This window comes from Coloeus monedula (assembly GCF_965178545.1).
Source record: "Coloeus monedula genome assembly, chromosome: 2".
Classification (NCBI taxonomy): Eukaryota; Metazoa; Chordata; class Aves; order Passeriformes; family Corvidae; genus Coloeus; species Coloeus monedula.
Window position 1 is genome coordinate 75,050,395 of NC_138782.1, and position 24,384 is coordinate 75,074,778.

Here is a 24,384-nt window from a genome sequence, read left to right on the forward strand (position 1 = left end):
CCCATTGTGAAAAGAGCAAGATGGAGTAGGATTGTCCCTCTGTGAGAGAAAAAAACCCTACTTTTTATGAGGAACAGGTGACTGGCTCTTTCAGTTACTGTCTATAATGTATAGGAGGAAAAGAAAATTGTGGGTTTTGTGGGAGACATTAATCCAAACGCCATATGCTGGCAGTCTCATGCTGCCAGCACTGAAACATCTTCAGAATCACTAAATAATGTTCTTAATTTTCTTTCTTAAAGATGATAGCTCCAGACATCAGGGAAACTCTAGACTTTTGCCTCAGCAGAGGAGAGGAAACACAGTAATAAAAATTAGTGGTACAATAAATAAAAATGTTCATAACTTGATTATGTTTGTTCAAGGAAAACAGAATGCAAATTAGTAGTTTTAGCTGGCACAATTTCACAAAGTGGGAAACAATTCTGAACTAAGTCATTTGGGGGAAAAAATGTAAGTTATAATTGTAAAATGTCTAAGAATATTTTACAGGCTGCCTAATAAGCCATAACTGAGAAAAAAATAAGGGTACATTAGTTTCAAGAAAAATGACAACATCCTGGCTGAGAGGGAACTGTTAAAACAATAATCCTCCTCTCTGTGAATATAAAACAAGTAGAAGAATGGGGAAGCTGAGAGTAACAAATACAGAACATAAATTTCTAACTGGAAAAGCTGATGCACCCCTTTCCATAGGGTAAGGCACTAAATATGTGGAATAAGGTAAGATATTAAACACTTAGGAAAGCCTAGGACTTAAGAATAAAAACCCACCTTCCCTCCTCAGCCCAGCTGGGCTTCTGGTCACCTACTGGTGCCGTTGGTAAAACAAAATCTTTGTCACTAATAGCAGAGAAAGGACTTAAAGGTATTTATAGATACAAAACAGAGATGCCATAGCTATTTCATATGACTTTGTATCTTCCGCTCCGGTAATAAATTGGGAGGTTGCTAAATTGCAGCTAAACATTTGAAAAGGCATAACTTCCTTCCAGGAAATGTAGCGGGCTGAGAAGTCTCTGTGGTGAGTGGTGGTGTGGCCACCAGGGAAGCCCTGAGGAAGGAGGGGAGGAAGATACATCTCAGACCCATTAGGGTTTCAGCAGGCACTGCCAGCCATAAGTCTGTTAGATCTTAGTCAGAGGAAAAATAGCAGAAACCACGATGGGGGGACTGGAATGATAACAATTTGAAAACAATATATTGAGTGTCAACAGATTGATAGAAACATTTTCCTGTCAGACTTGAGAGGTTTGTAATGTTGTTATAAGAGGTGGCTGATATATTATAATGTTACCACTGTATATTTAGAGTTGTAGAGTGATTTTTTTTTTCCTTGGATGGTATTTGACACTTGTGTAGAAATTGGGAGTGATAGAAAAGCAGTATAGCACACGAAAATAAGTAAAACCTCCTTCAGCAGGATAGTAAGAAAAATTATTGACTTTAAGTGGAGTCTCTGAGTACTGGCCTTCTCCTTGTAATGTTTCATCAAACTCCTGAAGTGCAACCTCTGCTCTGAGGCCTGACAGAGCTCTCTGAAGTAGTGACATGGGTAGAGAGCTAAGTCACTTCTGAAATAGATCAGTTTGAAAATTACATCTTCAGTGTCCCTGTGCAGCTGGTCTTCCTCAGTTAAGCAGAGAAAACCAAACCTTCCCAGCTACCAGTAAAGACTAATATATTGAAAATAGAATAATGTATCAGATGTTTTAAAAGTGGCATATGGGTAGGAACTTGACAGTGTTAGCCTTATAGAAACAGTTAGATATCTCCAAGGGATATTCATGAATAATGAAACTCATTTTCAGGTTTCATCTTCCAAGAGTTCATAATGTTTCAGAACTGTTTCTTGGCAATGTTCTTTAGTGGTAATTATAGGAAAAGGTTAGTGCTTGCAGCAGGTCCTAGATAAAAAAGACTTAAAAATGGAATAGATCAATAGAACAATTAAGTAGTATTTAGTCTTCTTGTCCCCCACCCATACATTGTGCTGATACTTAGGGCAATGACAGCAATTTCTGTCTGTAAGAACTGGAGCTTGAGATGAGTTAAATTCTCACGTATTTAATAAGATTGAAGAATGCTCTAGAATGGCTTTAAGGTGTTGTTAATTCAATAACACACTCACTCTGGTAATACTAGACTGCATGGAAATGTGATGTTTGTTTAGTGAGTTTACTCATGAGAGCCAGAGCCAGTAGTTTAGGAAATGTCTGTGCTTTCAGAGTAAAGAATACCAGGAGAAGGAAATTTTGGACAAGTCTATAGGGAAGAGTACCCATTACTACATTCACTGATGTCTCTTCTCGATAACAGCATGATCAGTCCACTTACACCAAGCAGAATGAGTTCTGAAAGGTTTTCTCCACCATCTGAGGTCTATCAATGAATTCCATATTTGTTGGCCAAATTCATTAGGAAATCTTGGGTTTGAATGGAACAAATTGAGTGGCGATGAAGGGCAGGAGTCAGAAATGATCTACATGAAAAGTGCTAAGGTTGCACAGAGAATAGTTACTTAAAGTTCTTCTATGCCATAACTTGTCTTAGGGTCTCACTTTTAAAGAAGAAAGGAAAATAATTATCTTCTTTATTTTCAGTTATGTTGCTAGTTCAATGCAGGTTCAGCTGAAGTCTGTTTTTCACCAGGTTCAAAGTACTAAATAGATCTAGTCTTAATCCTTTAGTGCTCCAATTCGCTCTTGCTGAGGCAAGCAACACACCTCCCCTTCATCAGGCTGTTTGTAAATATAACTGTGCTTGAAGAGCAAATGCATTCGAATATTTTGCTGAGTTGCTTGCAAAAACTATTTCCTCCTTTGGTACTCCATTTGTCTCCTCTCATCTCTTAAGGCATGCTCACCTCCTCACCACTGTTCCTCCCTCCATGGCATGTATATGAAAAGGAGAATTTGATTTCAGAGAAAAACATGCTGTGTTCAAGAAATACACTTGGCACCTGCAATATCTCAGTATATATTCTGGGAACAAAACCAAGAGTAGTTTTGTTTAAGAGTAGTGTGTTTCACCAAGTTCCTCCCCCAAGAGAGATACTGGGAGGTGTAATCTCTTCTCCTTTTGGCAGAAGATGAGGACAGCCTCTTTGCTTGTTCTCTGAGGGGGTCTCTCTTGCCAGGATGTGCTGTGGTCCTGCTGGGCTGCCCTCAGGTGAGATGGTCTTGTGGCAAAGATGTGCAGCACTTTTGGCTACAACACAGAGTGAATGTCTTTTTGGCTTTGTAAGTGATTCTGTCAGATGGATGCTCTAAGTCCCAAACCAAAGAGGCATGAGCAGAGCTGTGTTTTTGTTCCACCCTGTTAGTGTTTAGACATGTTCTCCATAGCAGGCCTTGGGATATGTTATCGATCTGATTGCAATTGTATTTCACACAGCCCTTGCAGCTTTTATAAGTTCCTCACACTCTCCATGTGCATGCTGGTATGGTGGTCCAAGAACCTTGTGATTGATTTAAAGATTCAAGACTGGGATGGGAAATGAAGAAACATAAATTTCTCCCTGAGTCCTTTGAAGCCAGCACTTCTGGAGAGGCACCAGGTCTGCCCTCAAATCTCTTCAAAGACAGCCTTTGCCCTGGTGTACTGGGCAGCCCTCTCAGGGACAGCTTTTCCTCCTAAATATGTTCTCTGACTTGTGTAACCAAGCAGGTGGAGTCCAGCAAACTTCCCACCTCCATTTGTCTGCAAGCAGGCTAGCTGGTGTCCGTGGAAGCAGGCAGATTAGCTCAGAGATGATGCTTCTTTCTGAAGGGCCTTTTGAGGTATTTTGTGCTCTCCCTGAGCCAGGCAAAGTCCACATCATCAGCGTGGTTGTCAGGGGACAGACAACCCTAAATGGAAGATCTGGGATGAAGTGTAGCTTACAGCTCAGTTCAACAATGTGGACATCCCTCTGCCTGTCACATTCCTGACTGGGGTTGCAATAGATGATTTTGTTGCTTGTCTATTTAAATACCGTGAAGTTAGATGTTTTCTTCTACAAAGGAAATGACATAGTTTTAAATGCTGTGTGAAAAAAGCACAGCACAAATTTTGCAACACAATTGTGCTTTTCCCCCCTGCTTTTCTGCCAAAGTTATATGACTACAATATCCTTTTAAAGTAGTATCATCTTCCCTGTGTAAGTGATGCCATTTCCCCTCATGGCATATCCTCTCCACTCCTCTGGGGCTAAGTCTTAATTTTCATCACTAAACAAAATTCTACACTTTTTGTATTAACAGTAAAGTAACGTAATGGCCCCTCTTTCCAACCCCAGTTGCAGTGACCATCTGGAGACCTCCCTGTTCAACTTTGGATGAACTTCAGCTGAAGTGTGAGAGCTGCTTTGGCTCCCTACAAGCTGTTCCAAGCCTCATTGTTGCTATTAGCAGTTTGTCTTAGTGACAAGGCTGCATTTTGCCTATTGAAGGTTCGGTTTTAGTGATTCAGCGTGTTTCCATTGTCCACAACTGAGAGTAGATCATTCAGGCTCTTATGTTTCCAGTGCTGTGGATACAATAGCTCATTATCCTGGGGTGGCTTTTTTGTTGGGGTTTTGGATAGATGCATAATAGATGCAAGCTCTTTTCAGGGGCAAGTTCTTTTCTTGATATCCATGCACAGTGTTTATTGCAATGGGATTCTATGTGATTTTAGCCTTCAAAGCAAGCCAGTCAGGGGATAGAGTGAGGGCTGAAATCCCAAGTTTTTTTAAGAAAGGCTGCAGCTCCTCAGCCTGTATCTGGCTTTGTCAATAGGTGATTGCCTCTACACGATTCATCTGGGCACAGGGGAGACTTACAGAGGCCACACAGGAGAAGATGGATTTTAGTGTCCTCTAAGTCCACTGGCAGCAGTGGCTTGGAAAATGATTGCAATGAGGAAAGTAAAGTTATTTGAAGGACACATTCTTTGTTTCTGATGACATGAAGCTGGGAGTTACTGTCAAAACAGTGGAGAGTTGGACTCTACAGGAAAAACTGGAAAACTGTGATAATCTGAATAGCAATGATGAGAAGGAGTGCAAGGTCATGAACCTAGAGGCTTAATAATGAGCTCCCAGCTCCTATGGGAAATGCTTATCCACTGAAAGCAACGAAGGCAGAACAAGCCCTGAGTGCACTGGTTAATCATAAATTGGCTCTGAGCTATGGGTATGGTGTAATGTGGCTAAGTAATGGATGAGTGTGACTCCAGAGTGTTCTGGAGAAGAATTTTTCAGGAGTGGCAGGGAAATATTAATGCTGTTCTGCTTGTAAAACTGCACCTGGAATTGCCTTTACAATACTTGTCACCTGTGTTGGAAGACATGGATTCAGCTGGAGCAGGTGCAGTGGATTAGCACAGGGCACTCTGCAGGAGTAAACTGTTCTAGCAGAATAAAGGCTAAGGAAGAATGTAACTGTGCTCTATAAATACAAGAGTGAATTAAACACATCAAGTGAGAAGGGTTTATTTAAACAAAAGAACAATACTGCCTTGAGTAAACAGGTGTGTGTGGCTTAGCTGTGATTTAAGTTTCTAAACAAAAGGTTCTTGAATATTAATAGAAGAAAGAAACAAAAAATACTTGTTAGATTTTTATAATGGAGATGACTGTATGAAATTGTTATCTATGAAGAGAAATCAAGCCCATATGGTCCCTTTTGCAGTGTGTTCCTAGGCTTCCTGAAGTGTATTGATAATAACATGCTTTGATCTTTGTTAAACATGTATTTTATGTGTCTGTGTCATACATTATATGTGCCTGAGTAGCACGTACTTTGGCACTTAAAGCTTGTGAATGAAGTCCTAAACACTCTGATCATGGACTAAATCAAGCTGCCTCTCTGTTCAGAGAGGTACAATTTATAAAAGGTACCCACCTTCAAAGATTTCAACTTAGGAACGTGAAGTCAGAGACTCTCCTTCACCAGAATACTTCTGATTAGCTTTGTGTGTCCTTTCCAACTCGGAGTATTCTGAGATTATGTGTGCTTCCTCATCCCCTTCAATCTTCCTCTCCCAAGTCTAGCTATTTGAATGAGCTTTTATGACACTTAATGCTTTCCCTCTTTTGTGTGCTTTGTGCCTCCTGATGTTTCTCAGCTGGCCTAGATGACGTTTCTGTGCTTCTCAGTGTCACTTCCCAAGCAGAAATGTCCCCTCCTGGGTGACAAAGTGAAGAGCCTACAGCTTTTCCTCCATACAGTGCAGTGCAGGAGCTTTGGAACTGGTGTTAGCAGACAGCAGCTGCAACCCAGCAGTTGTCCCAGGTCACAGTACAGTGTGGGCAGGCACATGGTTGCTGCCAGCCAGTACTGAGCACCTACTGCCTCTGCTCCTGCTCCCTTATCTTACACCCTCCTGGCAGCAGCCTTTCAGACAGTCTGTCCTCTGTCCTTTCCTTTCCACCATAATGCACCATCCCCTGAAAGGGGCCTCTAGCTGAGGAGTCCTCATTGTGCCCCAGGTGTCTGAACTGGCACACATGACAGTACCCTGTACACCATGCGTCACTATCAGTGCAGCAAGGCAGGACACACAAATCCCTTCATCACTGGCTCTCACACACAGTGACATACAAGAACAGTCTCTTCAGATGAAAAAGATTCAGTTTCCAGCTCTTTGAAGTCCATTTCATCACATATTGTGCTGTTGACTCGGCTTGTGACTCCCTACACCACTTGCACCCTTACTGTGTGGGTATTGGACCATAGCCCACACTGTAAAAGGGCACAGGACATGGCAAAGTGCCCTGGCTGGGTTCCTGCTGCTTTCCCTGAGTGCCCTGCACTCCTGAGCTGAAGACACCTTTTACTGCTGTTCAACAGCGAGTACATGAGGATGCCTGTGCTGGGTGGGAAAAAAACCTTTCTTCTGCTTACAAAGAAAGGTTAGCTTGGAATCGCTTAATTGCATCTGGACGTTAGTCAATTGAAGGTGTGGTGAGCTAATTAAGAAGATTGTGTTTTTCATTTGCTGCCTCTTTCTAACATTCTTGTAACTGGATACCTTCTTTTTTATTTGAGAGACAGATGGAAAAATAACAAACTTAGATAAACCTTTTTTGCTCCTCTGACTTTTTTGCTTTTTTCCTTGCCCTCTCTGGTGGCATTGTGGGCATCAATTTAACATGAAGCATGACTGCCATGTAACTCCAGCTGGGATTTTTAGGCATGCTGTGCACACCTCTTCCTCCCTTTTCAGTTGCCTATCTGTATGCGAGTCCAGTGGTACTGCTGTCAGTATTCTGGGGGGGAAAGCTGAGGGGGAGGCCTGTGGGATTCCCCAGGTAGGGTACAAAGCCCATTCCCTATTGCAGCTTTCCAGACAGATTAGTTCCTGTGTGAATCATAAAACTCGTAGAGAAATGACTAGCACTGTGGAAGGGGAAGTTATAACGAATTTGCAGTTGCATGATACTTGAAAACTAGAAATGCAGGAACAGAGAAGTAGCAGCACTCAGGTTAAATTTTGCTTTGAATTTCTCCTTTTCATGAGTGCTCTTAAAGAGGGCGAGGGAAAAACTCGTATGGGGAAACTGCATAAAGTGCAGTATCAGACAGCAATTGTATTTAAAAACATCTTAAGCAAAAGCTCTTAACAATTTTCCTCTTTTTTTATTTTTATTAAAAAGTAACTTTTCCACTATACAATGTCCTTACAGGTTCTCATTATGTGAAGAAAAAACAATTTGCACCAAAATCCAGATTACTTGTTTGCTAAAGCTCTAGCTTTTGTTTCTTTCAGGAAACACTGGAATTATCTGGGCTCACAGTGTGCTAAGGTTACACCTACCTCCCACTGTGGCTGTGCTGCAACACCATGAAACTTCCAACTCTATTATTTCAGTGAATTGTTTTTCAAGACAGCCGCACAATATGTTTGTATAGGCAGGGTTTTGGGGTTTTCCTTTTTTAATTTATTTTTTTAGCTCCAGATCTTCCTGCTCCTTGGAATTCCTTTACTTCTCTAACAAGGGGTTTTGAGAGTCTTAATTATATGGCATAGAAATTTTTCTGTTCATAACTCTGGAGCCATGACTTGGCCTGAGGAGAAGCTGCACAAAGCTCTGCTCCAAGATATCCCTCACAGCCACAATACCTATAGATAGGCTGGGGTGTTATGCTCCTTTGGGAACTGCCGGGGGGTCCAGAGTCAACTACCAGTTTTTCTAATATAAAGACAGCAGAGGTCTCTTAGCTATTCTCCTGCACAGTGTAAGGAACTCTTGCTTACATCCTCAAGCAGCTTGACCAAACTGGTTCCTAAGTTCTTACCTCTGGTTTGGTGAAATCGCAGCCTTAGAAAGGGGAGGGCAGAAAGAGCATAGGCACATGTCCTAAAAATGCAAACCAGCTAGGAATGGGAGGAGGACAGAAACCTTGTTGGGGCTGCTATGAATCTGATAACCCAGCAATTTAATTATCTACCCAGGAGTTTGGTTTTTAAGTCTCTACAATTGTTAATTCAACTGCTAACATCCAGTTATAAATGCGAGGCAGAATGGGTGTCTGGTTGGTGGGTACCTCCCCCACTGTGTATTTCGCCACACAGTCGTTCTATGCTCAGAAATCTGCCAGCAGCCAAAACTCTGAGGGACCTGTGTCAGAACAGGTAATTGCTGTGATCTTCTGAATGCTCCTTTAGAGAGTTCTGCAGATTGGAATTGGAGCCCCACTTCTAAAAAAGGCAGTGCAGATACAGGCACCCTCCACCTACCCCTCCTCTAACTGCTTGGGAAATATGAGTGGGGATCTATGCCTTAATCCACTTTTCCCATCAGGTATCCCTTTATATCAGAGGAGGTTTTAAGAGAAAGACTGCCAAGCATAAGCAGTGATCTTTCGGTGGGTCAGAAGTCAGTCCAGAATTAATTACCAAGGGAAAGCACAGTTCTCAGCTTGTTCTCTTCCGTAACACTCCAAGGTGCTTCGTGTCTCTCCAGGAATGCTCTCCACAGCCAGGATTTAATCTCAAACTCTGGGCCAAAGACACTGACCTTTACTTTCAGAAACAGCAAGTGGTAGGTCTGGGTTTGGGATGTGACTGCACATCAAAGAGCAGCTATTCCAAGTATATATCCAGGTGTAGCAACCTGAGTAACGTCACCAAGAGCTCTGGTCAGCAAGCTGCTCTAAGACAAGATGCATGATTACAGCACACCTAAATTACTCAACAAGTCAATAGCGAAAGTATTTTATTAGGATCCTCAATTCATCATTACCCCCTAATAGAAAAAACAAGTTCCCTAAAGACTATGGAAAAAGTCAGAGTGAGGCTGCAAATAGGCTGTACCTTGATTTTTAGTATTTAAAAATTTAATTTAGCTTTTTAAATGTGGGGGTTTTAGTTCTGTACCATTTTAATCGTGTGGAAAAGGTCTTGAAAAAGCTCAGTTTGGCATACAGAAAATTCACCAACTCATCTGCAACTTTTAGAAATAAGCTTTTTCTATTTTACATGGGGGACAATACAGTATATGACAAGATGTAATTCAGGAAGATTCTTTATGTTTCCATAGGAGATTCCACCTCAGTCATTTTCCCCCCTCTACACCTTTTACATCTGTGCTTATACATGCTGTAGACTATGACTGAAAGTGAATCTGATGCAAAAACATCTACAAATTTCATCCTTCGTGTTTTTAACTTTCAAGAAATGCAAACTGCAACATTTGAAACAGGTTAATAGTTATTTAGTAAGTCTTCCAGTCTACAAGATATGATGGTTTGGAAATTCAGTTCAAATTACTATTGTGTTGAATGACATGAAAGAATAGGTGGCGTTACTCCTAAAGGGAGTCACACTGATTAAGATCTCTTTCTTAGTAAGTATTTAAGTATTGATTATAAAGAACAGTGATGAAGGAAAAAGAAAGTAACTACTCAAGGACTACTACTACACACCTTTCCCCAGAAGATACCTGGAATTCATCATTCTTACATGGATGTAATCTGTATGATTTGTAAATCCAGAAGTTTTTTTCACCTCCTACACAAGTTAGCTAGAAGTAGGGAATATTTCTGGTTTTTTTAAATGAAGTAACATTGCCACATCTTGAATTTTGATAAAAAATGGATCTAAATGCAGGTGTGATTTAGCTTTCTCACAATGACCTTAATAAGCATCACGTGTAGATAACAGACGTGTAGATGAGGCGTTAGGGATATGACTGAGTGGTGAAGTTTACAGTGCTGGGTTGGACTTGATGACCTTAGAAGTCTTTTCTACTCTAGTGGTTCTATGTTATTCCCTTGTTTCCTTTTGTATTTAACTCCTGGTGAACAGATCCTTGATACCTTTGTTCCAACAGAGCTTGTCTGGTTGTTGTCATTACAAAGTCTACACTCCATAAGGTAACTAAGCCCTTTGGCAACAACAGAGTTTTTACACAAAAGTTCAGGTAATTAATTGGTCAGATACCTTACACACCCTCTGGGGATGAAAAAATCAGCTTCACAGGCATAAGATACGTAATTTCAACTTGGTGATTTAATATCAGTAAGAAATGGCTCTTAATGACATAAGCATGTTTACTTAATGATTCACTTTGCCTTAATTACACAGTAACAACCTGTCTTGATTCCATCATGAATTACTGCATAACGTCGTCTTAGATCATTATTTCTGCAAAAGACAATTAATGGCAGAAATACATTTTTAGACCATCCCCACTGCTTTCTTACTCTAGCTGACTAGCAAGTCCCATGCTATGAAAAAGAAGCAGATTTCTGATGCTGAAAGACACCATTGTCATGCCTCTTTACTTGTTCTAGTTGAATCATTGGGAATTGTACTTGTTTTTCAAACCATTTGGCCACAGTGAGAAGCTGCTTCTCCTGGAATGAACGTCCGATGAACTGAAGCCCAATTGGCAAGCCTCTCTCTGAAAGAGCTGTAGGAACATTTATGGCTGGCAGTCCTGAAAGAAAAAAAAAATACACATGCAAAGACTTACTATTAAACCTTAGAGTAATTTTTGTATCAATTTTAAGAGAACAAGAAAAAAAATTATGTAGAGAAAAAAGATTAGCTAAAATAATTTAATTCAATGAAATGAATGCTAGATGATCACAAGAAATTATTAGAGAGATTTAAGGAGTCAGCATCCTCTGAAAAAGATAATGAGTTCTCCTTAGAGATTTCTGTCTCTGGAACAGATTCATCTTACCTGCAAGCCCACACTCAGCTCCAAGGTGCCCCACTTTAAAATCTAGTCTTACATTTTCAAGGATTTAATAAACTATCCTTATACCTGGTTATCACTGCAAGACTTACACCATGGGGGTGAAATACCTTGATTCTAAAGAGAAGGTTAGACAGCTAAAGGGACCAGACATTTAAAATGACTAGGCAGGGGAAAACATAACTGAATTCCTGTCCCTACTCACCAGCCATGTTTGCAGCCTGTGTCAGGACGTCATCTTGAGCACTGCGGGTCCTGTTGTCTTCTTGGATGAATTCTGTGTACGGTGCTGCATCACTCAGAGTGGTGGGAGTGAGTAAAATATCAACACCACTCCTGAAAACCTTTGCAAAGTCATTGGTAATGAGACGTCTCACCTTCTGTGCCTTGACAAAATACTTCTCATAGTTCCTAGAAAGAAATAGGGACATAAGGGCCTGACACTTTAATTCCCAAAATACAGAACTTTATTTCTTAGTTACTGTGGAAAAGACAAGCCCAGTAATCCTTTTGGACAAAATTTTAACTCACACTGGTACTTGGGTTTTTGATATACTGGAAGCTTAATCACCACACGTGTTTATGCTCTCATAGCAGTGAAGCTGTCAGAGAAAGAAATGAGGGCATACAGCTGAAGAAAGGTGAAAGGAAAACAAAACCCTAGTTTACAATAATTAACTAAAAATGAAAACAACACTTTTATGACTATTTGGAAAGTAAACTGCGTATTGAATTTCACAGAATCATGGAAAATGCTGAGTTGGAAGGGACACATCAATATCATGGAGTCCAACTCCTGGCCCTGTGCAGGACACCCCAAGAACCACACAATGTGCTTGAGAGCACAACTCAGACTGGCTTGGTGCTGTGACCACTTCCCTGGGGAGTCTGCTTCAGTGCTCAACCACCCCCTGGGTGAAAAGCTGGTATCTAACCTAATTTCACTGTAGGGCAGCACAGCAAAATATAGAAAATATAGAACTACACAGGTCTGAAAAATAGGAATTAACCATCTAGGATTCAATCCAGCAAGATACTTGAAGCATATGAAAAAGTCCCATCATCTGCAGAGGACTCCAAATGGATTTAAAACTATGTATCTGATCGTAGTATATGTCTCTGTAGAATACTATAAAGACTTTACCCTTTTTTTCCCCTCATGTAAACATGTGGTCTATGGATTTCTATCTTTACACAAGTCTGAAGCAGAAACACATTAGTCAGCTTCATGTCTATTGTTCCTTTTAATTTCATATGCAGAACTGGTAGATGTGGAATCTTAAATTCAGAGAAGTTCAGTTTCAAAGGTAACTGTCATCTAAACCCTCAGCTATTTGGGAAAGAAAAATTAAAGTGAAAGAAAAATGGAGGGGTGTATTATCAACTGCTAGATGCTAGAGTGTTTATAGATAAAACAACTGAAACTGCCCAAATCCCACTTTGTTAAGAATAATCTAAAGATTTAAGATTCCAAAAATCAGCAATGAAAAGGGTTATAATCAATACACAGCAGATTTAAGCTAATAAATTATAATGGGAATTAGACTTTTCCTACAATCACTTCAGAAATCAACCTAGCTATTAATTTCAGAAAGTCCCTAAATGCCACACCTACATGTCTATTTAATATCTCCACGGATGGGGAGTTCACCACTTCCCTTGACAGCCAGTTCCAACACTTGACAACCCTTACAGTGAATACATTTCTCCTAATATCCAATGTAAACCTCATGGTGTGCAACATAAGGCTGTTTCCTCTTCTCGTATCACTTGTTACCTGGGAGAAGAGACCGACTCCTACCTCACCACAAACTCCTTTCAGGTAGTTGTAGGGAGAGTGATAAGTTCCCTCCTTTGCTCCAGGCTAAACAACCCCATCTCCCTCAGCTGCTCCTCATAAGACTTGTGCTCCAGATCCTTCAGCAGCTTCACTGCCCTTCTCTGGACACACTCTGGCCCCTCAATGTCCTTCTTGTTGGGACTGGCCCAGAACCTGGGACACAGCACTTGCCAGTGCTGAGTGCTGAGGGACAATCATTGCCCTGGTCCTGCTGGCCACTCTACTGCTGATCCAGGCCAGGATGCCGTTGTCCTTCTTGGCCACCTGGGCACAGCTGGCTCATGTTCAGCTGCTGTTGACCAGCACCCCCAGGTCCTCTTCCCCTGGGCAGCTTTCCAGCCACTCTGCCCCAGCCTGTGGCACTGCCTGGGGTTGTTGTGACCCAAGGGCTTGGCCTTGTTGAACCTCACACAATTGGCCTCAGCCCAGCCTGTCCAGATCCCTCTGCAGAGCCTTCCTGCCCTCCTGCAAATCAACACTACCACTCAAATGAGAGTTGTCTGCCAACTTGCCGATCCCCTTGTCCACATTGTCTCTAAAGACGTTAACCAGAACTTTCTGAACAATCACCTGGTCATTTTAAAGCTTTGAAAAGCAAGATAAAAATAATAAGCTGTAAAAGGCACCATTTGCAGGAGACACAGATGGGTTTTCTCTACTACTTATTCTAAGAATGCTTTCTGAACCCTGCACTCTGTTCTTCAAAAGTAATTTACTGTAGAACAGGAACAGAACTCCCCTGTTCAATCTTGGTGGAAGCCAATTGTGTATTCCTTCACAGAAGAGTTAACTATGTGAATTTTAAAGCAGCCTTAGGAAAGCTGATCTGGACAGTTGTAAGCAGAGGGAGCACACTTGGCAGGAATATCGGCATTCCATAAAAGCTGGTTGTTGCAGACTGACTGACAACATTCCTGTCTCTGAGAGCAATTAGAAGTCACATCTGATGAATACTGTTGCTGACAGAGCTCTTTCACAGTAAGCGCACTACAGAGACTGATTATATGCCTAATATTTTTGTTAGTATCTGAACAAATGCAGACAGAGAAAAACAGCACTTTTACTAACATAAATTAGGACTGGATAAGGATTGAAAACTAAAAACGTAAAATTGATCCATGCACCAGCTTTGCTACGTGAGCTGGATAAAACCCTGACTTCTGTAAAGACATCAGTTCAGTATTTCTGCCAGTGCTTCTCTTTCCCTGTACACTGGGGCAGAGAGCTGCAGTTAATTTAATTGCTTTGTCTCTGGCTTTCTCTAGAAGACCTCTCTACAATGTACCAGCAGTTTTTCTATGCAGTTTTAATGACATTAACAGCTACAGAACTTCTAACACTAGGACAGTAATGACTTCAGTATGATTTCAATGTCATACCATAGGGTAGATTTCTGCCTAATTTAACTAATGGATGCCAATAATGCTCTGGTAGGAGAAAAAAATATCACTAAATTGTTTTACTTATTTAATCTAGGAGGCTTATTGGTAAGACTCAGGGAAAACATTTTCGTTCATTATTAACAGTTCACTAGGTTTTATAGAGCTAAAGCAATCATAAAAATACAGTTACTAGTGTAAGGGCAATTTCTTTTTCATGTCATGATGAACAATTAATCACCATTTGCTCAAAAATTTGTTACCCTGGCAAAGCTGAATTTCAAGATGTTCTTACTGTTTCAACAAGAAGTAGTTTCCTGACAGAATCCTTCCTCTTACAACATCATTGAAGCCTTCTCGCCGTGTTGCAGCATACATACTTTCTGTGGAGTCCTTCTTGTCAGAACGGTGTCCTGAAAAGAAAAGGCATTTTGGGTATTAATACTTCTTGTAATCCTTAAGATTCAATAACATCAGGTAAGGTTATACATAGTAATACAACAGGTCACTGTTTGCTGCAGTCTGACATGCTACTATTGTGGAAAAAAACCAAAACATATTCCTGTTTTATTGTGGAAACTAACTAAACTAGATTTTGAGCCCAGACACTGATATGCCTAGTACCAAAATTTATTAAAATATGTATCTATTTACATATTTTTATCTGCACAAGGTTTTTTATTATATTCCACATTGGAGAAATAACATCAAGCATCCAACCATAAACAAAAACATCTATAAAAACAAACACTTTTACATGGCATCCAGCAGTGTTTCCACTGTCTGAGAAAAAAAAGTTTTTTCAAAACCCTTACCATATTCCAGCCCATCAAACCTGGCCATATTTGATGCCACTTCTGCTGTGCACAGCACATGATAGCAGACAATTGAGTAACGAGTATGTGGTAGGCTCACTTCGACCACTTTAGCACCTGCATTCTTGAAGAGGTCAGCAGCCTTTGACCAGAGACCCAGTATTTCACTAGACAGCCCTGGTGCATGATATTCCTTAGTGGAAAAACAAGAAAAGGAGTTATTTTACAGATTGGTTTACTTCTAATAGCAACCAAGACACAAATACTCCTTGCTAAAAATACACTGAGACCATTACCTCACCACTATATGATTTAAAGTACTTATTCAAGCTTTTTGCATCTACTAAATCCTATACAATCAAGGAGTATTAAATTAACAGGATTTAGTCTTCTTAAGAGTATTATGTTCATCTCAGTAGGATCAACATATGTATCACAGATCATGGAATTTCAGCAGTTTCTTCTGAAGAAGTAATTGCCCAGTTATCTCCTTATTTATCTATCAAGACTGTACTGCACTGCTCTGCAGTCATGGGTAGAAATTCTTCAGGTCTGAATCCTAAAAAAACTAGGGCTGCTGCAAGCAGGAAAGATAAAAAGAAATGGCCACACCATATCAGTGGCAACTGGCACACCTCAGTGAAACAAATAAACCACCCACCAAAGAAGAACTACAATCAAGGGGCTGGGAGAAGACTTCGATTAGCTACATTCCTCTTTCACAGCCAAATTACAGATATTCAATTAAAATTTTCTATTTTTGAAGATACTTGCTTTAGTTCTAACTCACAGCATCAGGGTCATAGTACTGTCTGATTTCTGAGTAGCTATGACGCATGTTCAATGTATGCATGGATCTGTTTCGAATACCCTGCAGCAGGAGAAAAAACTGTCCAAAGGATTGGAATAATTAACCAATATCACCATTTTAGATTTATCAAAATTTAAACAGTATGCAGCTGAGCAATTTTCTAGGCGTGTAATTTTTGCATTTCACAGATTGTGAATAATTGGTCAGTGGACATCTCTGCTTATCAAATTAAATCTTTTGGTATGCCAGTTCCATCTTAGGTTCCAATACTGAGAATCCAACCAATAAACATTATTCACATTGTCTCTTTGAAGGCAGAGCCTTTATTAAATTAAAAATAGGCTGAAGTCCCAAACTTTGTTCCTAAATTTCAAGCACTCTTATAGTTACAAACATGATTGAATTGCGTACACCAGATGCCAAATTACAGATGTCTTTCAGTTCTTTTTAGAACTCTGCAAATCACAGCTCCTTATGCCATTCAATTGCCTTTAAAATTCTGCTCTGTATTAACACAGTGCCATTTAGGCAAGTACCTCTAAACTCTGCACAAACCAGTACCAAGCTCACTGCATGGGAAGGCACCAAAAGCAACTTGAGGTTACAGAGGTGACTAATGAAAGAGCAACAGAGAGAACCAAGAACTGAAGTTCCCCATTTCCCCTGAAGTTCCTGACAGTGCTTCCCACCATGATGAGAAAACGTTTTAGATGATGCATTAGTGCATGTGTGCTCCAAACTGCCTGAACAGGCAACAGAGCACACACAATACTGCTCTTTTCCAGGAGCTGCTTGCACTGCCTTCACTGTTTCAAATCACAAGAGACTGGGAGGTGGTGGGAAGACACAAGTATTTTTTTGGTAAGTGTCTTTTATTTGCTCTTCCTGTCCACAATGGTTAACAGGATTTAAGTGTTACCTTTGGAATTCCTATTGAAAGCTTGCTGACATCAGTCAAATTAGGTAGTTCAAACGGCCTAAAGTCATCCTGAATTGTGGTAGAGTCCTTAGGATCATGTCCAGCCAGTGAACCTGAAATATGACACAACATGTGAAGGCCAGGAAAACATACATTAGTTAGTCAGGATTCAGTTTGTTTAGAGGACATGTTGTAAACGAAGATGTATGACATAGTAATACCTAACAAAACCGCTGCATCATCCACACATCTGGTTAGGATTCCTGGCACATCCATGGAGTTCACTAGAGGAATGAGACCATGGCGAGAGATCAGTCCATATGTTGGCTTTAAACCTACAACACCACAGTGAGCAGCAGGGTTTCGGGTAGATCCTCCTGTGTCTGACCCTAAGGCTCTATGGTTTCAAAAGGATCATCATTAGTAAGATAATTCAGAACATTTTCAAATCATAAGAATGTGTGGCTTTAAGATGCATGGATTTAAAATTCTCTGAATTCTTCCAGACCAGAAGTCATCATCACACAACCTAAATTACAGTCTGCTCTCTATGTCTATCTTTTTTCTGTTCTCTGATTTTTCTTAGGGTCTCTGAATTAGCCATTAGGAGTCCAGTTCTCTTCACAAAGCAGAGGCAGATAGGTAGAATTCAGAGCATCTGAAAATGGCCCCAAGTATCTTCTTCTGCCTTCTCTGTTGGTCTGTTCCAATACTGTGGACTCCAATGATACATTTCATGTGATTTAGGGTACAATTTTCAACACAGATATCTTATTTATTGGATAGCCAATGCACCATGAATCAGCATTTTCCAGTATAAAAATGAAGAGCGACACTTCTTGCCCCTAACAAGAGAGCATACTTTGGAAAGATGTTTTTCCTGTTTCCAAATCTACAAAGACTGATCAGAACTCCCAGTTTACAGTAGCTTAGGTACAATTAAAACACATAGGTGCAATTAAAACACAGTATTTTATTATTATTAATAATTATTTTGAAGTTGACTTCCATTTTTTGTTCGCAGGTGAAACCTTGTTCTTTCTAAATTGAAATTTTTATTTCAAAAATTGTATTGAAATGAAACATGCTTTTCTCTTGTTTTTAGTAAGTTTAACTCAAGCAGCATTAAAAAGATACAGCAGTTTTTATTCAAAATCTTTGCCAAAACAAATTTAAACTTCAGAAATAGGTATCATTTTTATCGAAGTGAGTATATGACTTTTCCCATAGGCTTTTGTTTCTGACATAGCTGTACCAATTCAATTGACTTTTCTGAAGTGGAATTTTTTTCAAAGTTTTTCTGTTGATGTAAAACTTCCTCTATTTTATAGCATTTTTGGACATCCAAATCTCAAATTGAAAATACAAAGCCTGGCAGCATTCCTGGTGCTTGAAAGACACTAATAGGGTGGATATATAATAGGTTATAGGCAATAAAATTGCTGGACAAAAAATCTCCCTGATCTGACAATGTGCTGAGCAGTGCAAAATGGGTGCCCAGGAACATAAGGAAAGGTGCCAGACCCTCTCAGGATCAGCCCATTCTGGCTCAGGATAAAGACCAGCAGTCCTTGGGAATGGCTGCACAGAGTTCAATTTCAACAGTATTAAAATGTTCAGTAGGTTATATCCCAGTAAAGGGTAATTAAGGAAGCTGTAATCAACATTAGCAAGAATATTTTAACAACAAAACAGAAGCTTGTAATGTAGTCTATGGGTAAACAAGGATAGAGTAAGTACAGAGCATTTTTAAAAACCTTCCAATTAAGAGCACAATTGAAATAATCTTCTATAAAACATGCTTCAACATGTAGCTCTAACTTAAATGCAAGGTGTAAAGGTTTGTGATCAGTTTTCTTTTAACAGTCAGAGGGGGAAGATAGTATAGACAACTGATTTGCTAAATAGTGTGTTGCTATTCCATACAGTTAATAATTACTATTAAAAAAACATCCAGCTTGTTTAAATTCCTTTAGGAAAAAACCTCCAAACAACCATAAACACACACTTGCCTAAAAAAAAACCCCAACACTAAAACTGTCTTCTAACTTAAAAAGAGGGAAGTTAGTACGTTTGTAGCAAGAGTACTCAGTACTCTTGTTATATCAGGGGTTTGAAAGCTTTTAGGTCCCAAATCTCACGTACTATTACATAACTATGCTATAAAAACAAAGGAGGGGAGGAAAGATTACCATACTGTTACAAATTAAGGGATCTCTTAATTTGCTGAATTACATTTTCAGTGTGCATTTGTGTTAATGCACCTAGTGAGGAAGAGGATGTGTCACAAACCCCATAAGACTTTTTAAAAGAGATTTTATTCTTGGGAATAAGAATAAAACTGTCACTCCTTTACTGCTATCATAATTTTATTTCACACAGTGCAAAGTGGCCATACCACTGAATAATGATTGAAATGAGTAAATCTAAATTTGCCTGCATGGATTAATTCTGGCTTCATGATATGCCACAAATTACCTAGGGATGCTGAAATAAATTTTTGCATGCCAGTGCCAATAACCCTCCTATTCATACTAGCACGTAAGAAAATTATAAAATTAAAACATTCCAACATATTTTGAGACATTTAGGGAAAGACCATTTTAAAAGCCTCTTACGCAAAACACGTGAAAGATGACACAGCAGCCGCGCTGCCTCCTGAGCTCCCTCCTGTTATTACCCAGCTAGACTCTTCGTCTTCAGAATGGGATTTTGGGACAGACTTTTCCTTGTACTGTTTTGAATAACTCCAGGGATTTCTGACTGGTCCAAATACTCCATCCGTACTCCCAGATCTAAGATAGTCAGACAGGACAAATACAGACAGAAGCGACAGATGACACACTGTATTCACCAATTTAATTACTTTAATCCAATTCCTCATCATCCTTGCAAATTCAATTTCAACAGAAGAAGACTGGTGTATGTAAATCCTTATGCAGTCAACTTCTACAACATTACCACTGCAAAATTTATAGCTCTTCATCAGTTTCTGACACAGAACCTGAACTGGTACCCCTTTCTAACTTCTGCTAATGACACTGAAATTAACACAGTCACAAAGACATAAAACTGATTTAAGCTATGTAAAAGTAAAGGAGCACATCTCTTTCAAAACAAAGGTGTTCTGTTTCTCCAGCCCTGCATTTGATGTAAGATCACAGTCTTGAGGAAAAGCATGCTGCTAGAGGTGGAGAAAAAGCTCCACAATACCAGGAACAAGCATTTCTCTGAAATGACAAACTCTTATTCACCCTGTAGCCCTCTGCAGAGGCCACACTTCACTGGTTCAGAATGCCAGACTGGCTTCTCAGAAACTGGTTTCAATCAGCTTGTGTCACCTAAGTGTGAGCTGCCACCAGAAGCAGGAGCAGGGGGTACTTTCCTCCTTCCTCAGGACCCCTACGCCATGCTCTCCCTGACTCCAAGGTGCCAGTGTTATCAGCTAAATCATCAAACAGAACAGGCAACTGACAGCAGTTGAAAAACCAACCTTATTGAGACATCATTACTTTAGAGCTGGATCCGCCCCCTGATCAAGAGATCATGCAAACACACAGACCCGAAATGAATGAGAAGCCAGTACTGGGATAAGCCTTTTTAGGAGAATCCTGTGCTTTTATGAACCTGTTGTAATACCATGTAATCAGGTTTCTCCCAAGCTTTTGCCTGCTCTACCTCTAAGGAATAGCTTTTTTACATGCAAATTACTTTACTCAAAACAATACAGTCCAAGTATTTCCACCCCATCCATGTGAATTTCCAATCAAACCTTGGACTTTGGTTTAAGTAAAATAAAACCAAACCACAGCACTGATTGTTTTTCACAGGTAATTAAAGTCCCAGAAATTCCCTTCCAGACCTAGCAGTGATTCCCATCCCTAACAGCCCAATGCTGTTCTCTGCTACACTTGGCTGCCTTCACTGATTTGCGGAAGAATCAATTTGTAGGAGCATTTTTGAATGTGCTCCTGACAAAAAGTCACCAACAGTAGCTTAGGCAACCTAAAAGTGCTGCTCTCAATTAGCCTGTGTGCAGCAAGTCAGGGAGTACCCATACAAATTACTCCAGTGGCTGACTGGCAGAGGCAGTGACTGCCAGCGAGGGCATGACAATAATTACCTAAGGGCAAAAAGCCATCAGTAAGGAGAGACAAAAAGGCAGCAATTACCTGTGTTGTAACCAATTCTACTAACACAATCTCGAAGAAGGCCACTTGTCCTTGGCCTTCTGCAAAGGCTGGACCGCTTCCTACCGTTCGAGCACAGCCACATCTGAACGCAATGTTCACAAAACTCAGCGTCTGTCTCATTTACACAACACTCTAAATGCTCAGGGAGAAGTTCATGCAGCTCTGTGTACCCTTCCAGTAAGTATTCATTATTGCCTCGCCTCACAGTAACACTAGTTAAGGATTACAGGTAGATGGTGTGTATGCTGTTTTATGTACAATCACACATTAAAAATAATAAATATCACTCACCCCATTGCAAATTCATCTAGGTTTGTTTTACCTAAAAGCACAGCTCCCTGATCCAGTAATTTCTGAACTACTGTAGCATTGTAAGGAGAAATATAACCTGAAAATAATCAGAACAATTAAGAGCAACTGGTGAGATACAAATTATTTTTACAAGTAGCTACTCTGAACATTTTGCAATTGTCATTACCACTTAGACCTTACATAACCTAGGATGAGAACTATGACAGTGACATGAGACCTCAGGTAGTAAGCAATTCACTTCGTGAATGATGACAGGGGCTTCTCCATTCCCACTTTCATCAGGAACAAGGACATCACTCCTAATACTCATTGCAATCAATCATAACAGGTCTGAGAACGTGCTTTAAGGAACAGCATCTCAGGTAATATAACAATTTTTACAACAGCGAAGTCGTATTTTGTTTCTTCTGCTATTAAAAAAACCATGAGCAGATTAAGGGTCTGCTAATCTACTTCTGCTATCTTCCACAAGGATTAATATAAAGTTCTACTTTGTGCACAATAAAACAGACATAAGAAACGTTTCCTATTTTTGCTTTTACTATAAAAACATTGTAATGTCTTGGAAACGTTCATGGCATGTTAATAGAAACAATGAGTTTAGGAAATTTAAAAAAAAAAGCCTTAAAAGCATTATAGAACGCGTTTGTATATTGGGATTGTTAATGTCTACTCTTCCTACAGCCATATGAAAAAACTATTTAAGTCAACAATTATAAACAGAACAACAACAAAAAAGGACTGTCTTTGGGTTTCACTAGGCAGAACAATACTGACTGCTCTCCTCTAGACCTAAAAGCAATGTGAAGGTAAATGTGAATTTTGGAACCATTTAATTGTAGTATATAGGTTTTTATTATAACTGTTGTTAAATGCATGCAAATATAAATAAAGAGATAATGTCTTAGAAGAAGAAAAAGATCTATCTGTAATACTTGATGAACTTGGCTAGTGAAACTGGATAAATGTATTTCCTCAAGTGACTCCAGCTCATTTTTTGAAAATACTTGGATTTCTGGAAGACTCCACTCCATAAAACCCTCTAAAGAGCAAAAGATCTGATTTCACTTTAAAAGCCTTACTGTACCTTTTAGCATATTTGATGCACATGTTGTCTCAATGCCAGCTGTATTAAAGTTGTCTTTTACTGCAATAGGAATTCCATCTAGAATGCCCAGTGGCTGACCTGCATTAGGAATGACGGTAAGACAACACAGATTAAAGCAAAATGGGTGCCATATATATACATGGTGTTCTGATCAATTACTATTTATTTTACACGTCCCTTTGGGTGGTTTTTGGAAGCAAGACTGCTCTCCACTTGGCATTTGATGGTTGTCTGTTCCATTTTCAAGAACCATCTTCCATTCCAACTCAAGCATTGAGCACTCCGCCCAAACCAGACCCGGTCTCACAGAGCAGAGCTCCAAGCCCTCCAGATGGGCAGCTGCCTTCATCCAGGCTGCCTATCCCAAAGGAGTGCATACGTCTTCCAGTGTGACCACACAGTGCTTATTTCAGCCATAGGTGCTGCTAAATCCACTCCATCACTAGGCTGGGAGCAATAAACTCTGCCTACCTGACATACACAGTACGTATGACCTGAAAAAGTACTGAAGCAGAGAAAATCTTTCCCAAGTGATTGATTATCCATCATCCAAAAAACCTGAACCAACAAACAACCCCACAAAAAAAAACCCAAACCAAAAACTAAAAGGCCTACATCAGGAAGCAAAACAACCTGGCTGACAATTTTATTAAGCTGCCAGAGGACAGCAAGTGTCACCCAGGAAGAAAAAGATGTACTCCACTGAGTGAAAATCTACCTTCCCTGCCTTTCTTGAAACGCAAAGGAAAATCAGGATGCCCAGCTTCTAAAATGCTGCAGATAACAGGACTGAAAGCTGTTCTGTTCTCCAATTAATAACGGCAATTAACAAAGCTGTTTTATTTTCATTTGCTTTCTTAATTAAAAACTCAACAGGTTGTGCCAGCTGTTTGTCTGTCCCAGTCAGGAGACCTATGAATGACCACTGCATCTGCCTATTTGGGTACCTGTTGGCTACACATTCCAAATGAACTGCTGATGGAAAGAAGAAGCAGGCACCAAGTAGCAGTGCTGTCCAAAAGGCACAGAGCCTATTTAGCCTGCAGTGCCTTGTTTGGTCCAGGTTTTGCCTCTGATTTTTGGACTAAATACTCTCCTGTGTGCCACGTGTACACCCACGAGCACCCACAGAAACCTCAAGCGTGAGCCTCATCCCCCAGCAGTGAAACAAGCCAAGACAGCTCCTTTAAAAAGCAAAGGTGCTTCGCCTAACACAGACGGTTCCTCCACAACAGCTTTTTAAGGACTGATATTACTTACAAACCAACATACCTCTTTTATATCTTTTCTCTGATTCTTCAGCCTGCTTCAAAGCGGTCTCTTCCGCTACGGTAATGTAGGCATTCAGAAACTTGGTGCTTTTGATGAGGGCCAGGCACCGCTGGCAGAGCTCCGTGGGAGTGACATGTCCTTCCTTCAACGCCGCCGACACCTGAGAGCGCAGCCCGTCTTTCAGGACAGCCGGGTGACAGAGGCCGCGCCGGGGCGGTACGGGGAGAAAGCGCGATCCCCGCTGAGGGAAGAAGCCCACGGGAACGGCTCTCCCGGGCCGCCTCGGGGAGGGGGGACGCGAGGGGACCCCGGTCACCTTGCGAACCGTCCCCGCTCCTCGTCACCCCCAGCAGGCGCGCAGGCCCCACTCACCTGTCGGAGAGAGGCGCGCAGCATAGCTCCCCCTTCCCACCGCCGCCGCCGCCTCACGCCCACCGAGTGACCACAACCCCGACCCTTCCCGCGGCACGGCGGCCGCGCGCCGCCATCTTGCCGCAACACCCCGCGGCACCATTGGCTGGGCGGCCAAGAAGGCGGCCGCCCATTGGCTGCGGGTGCCGCC

General features: G+C 40.7%; 1 protein-coding gene across 1 annotated transcript; it reads right to left on the reverse strand.

Moving 5' to 3' along the window:
- Window positions 1–10,461: 10,461 nt before the first annotated feature.
- QRSL1 (glutaminyl-tRNA amidotransferase subunit QRSL1) lies at window positions 10,462–24,322 on the reverse strand. The gene is made up of 11 exons (XM_082277033.1): window positions 24,195–24,322; window positions 23,823–23,982; window positions 22,530–22,628; window positions 21,422–21,518; window positions 19,556–19,732; window positions 17,159–17,334; window positions 16,938–17,050; window positions 15,208–15,400; window positions 14,688–14,805; window positions 11,379–11,584; window positions 10,462–10,909 (listed from the first exon to the last, which is right to left on the reverse strand). Exons 1-11 carry the CDS (start codon window positions 24,216–24,218, stop codon window positions 10,698–10,700), a joined length of 1,575 nt encoding a protein of 524 aa, XP_082133159.1. The 5' UTR covers window positions 24,219–24,322; the 3' UTR covers window positions 10,462–10,697.
- Between the last annotated feature and the right edge of the window lie 62 nt (window positions 24,323–24,384).

Coding starts and splice junctions, on each gene's coding strand:
- QRSL1 (XM_082277033.1), bottom strand. CDS start 24,218: ATGCTGCGCGCCTCTCTCCGACAG. Junction 15,401..16,937: donor TTTCAATAGGAATTCCAAAG/GTAACACTTAAA, acceptor TTTTCCACTAAG/GAATATCATGCACCAGGGCT. Junction 11,585..14,687: donor AACTACTTCTTGTTGAAACA/GTAAGAACATCT, acceptor ATTTCTTTCTAG/GAACTATGAGAAGTATTTTG.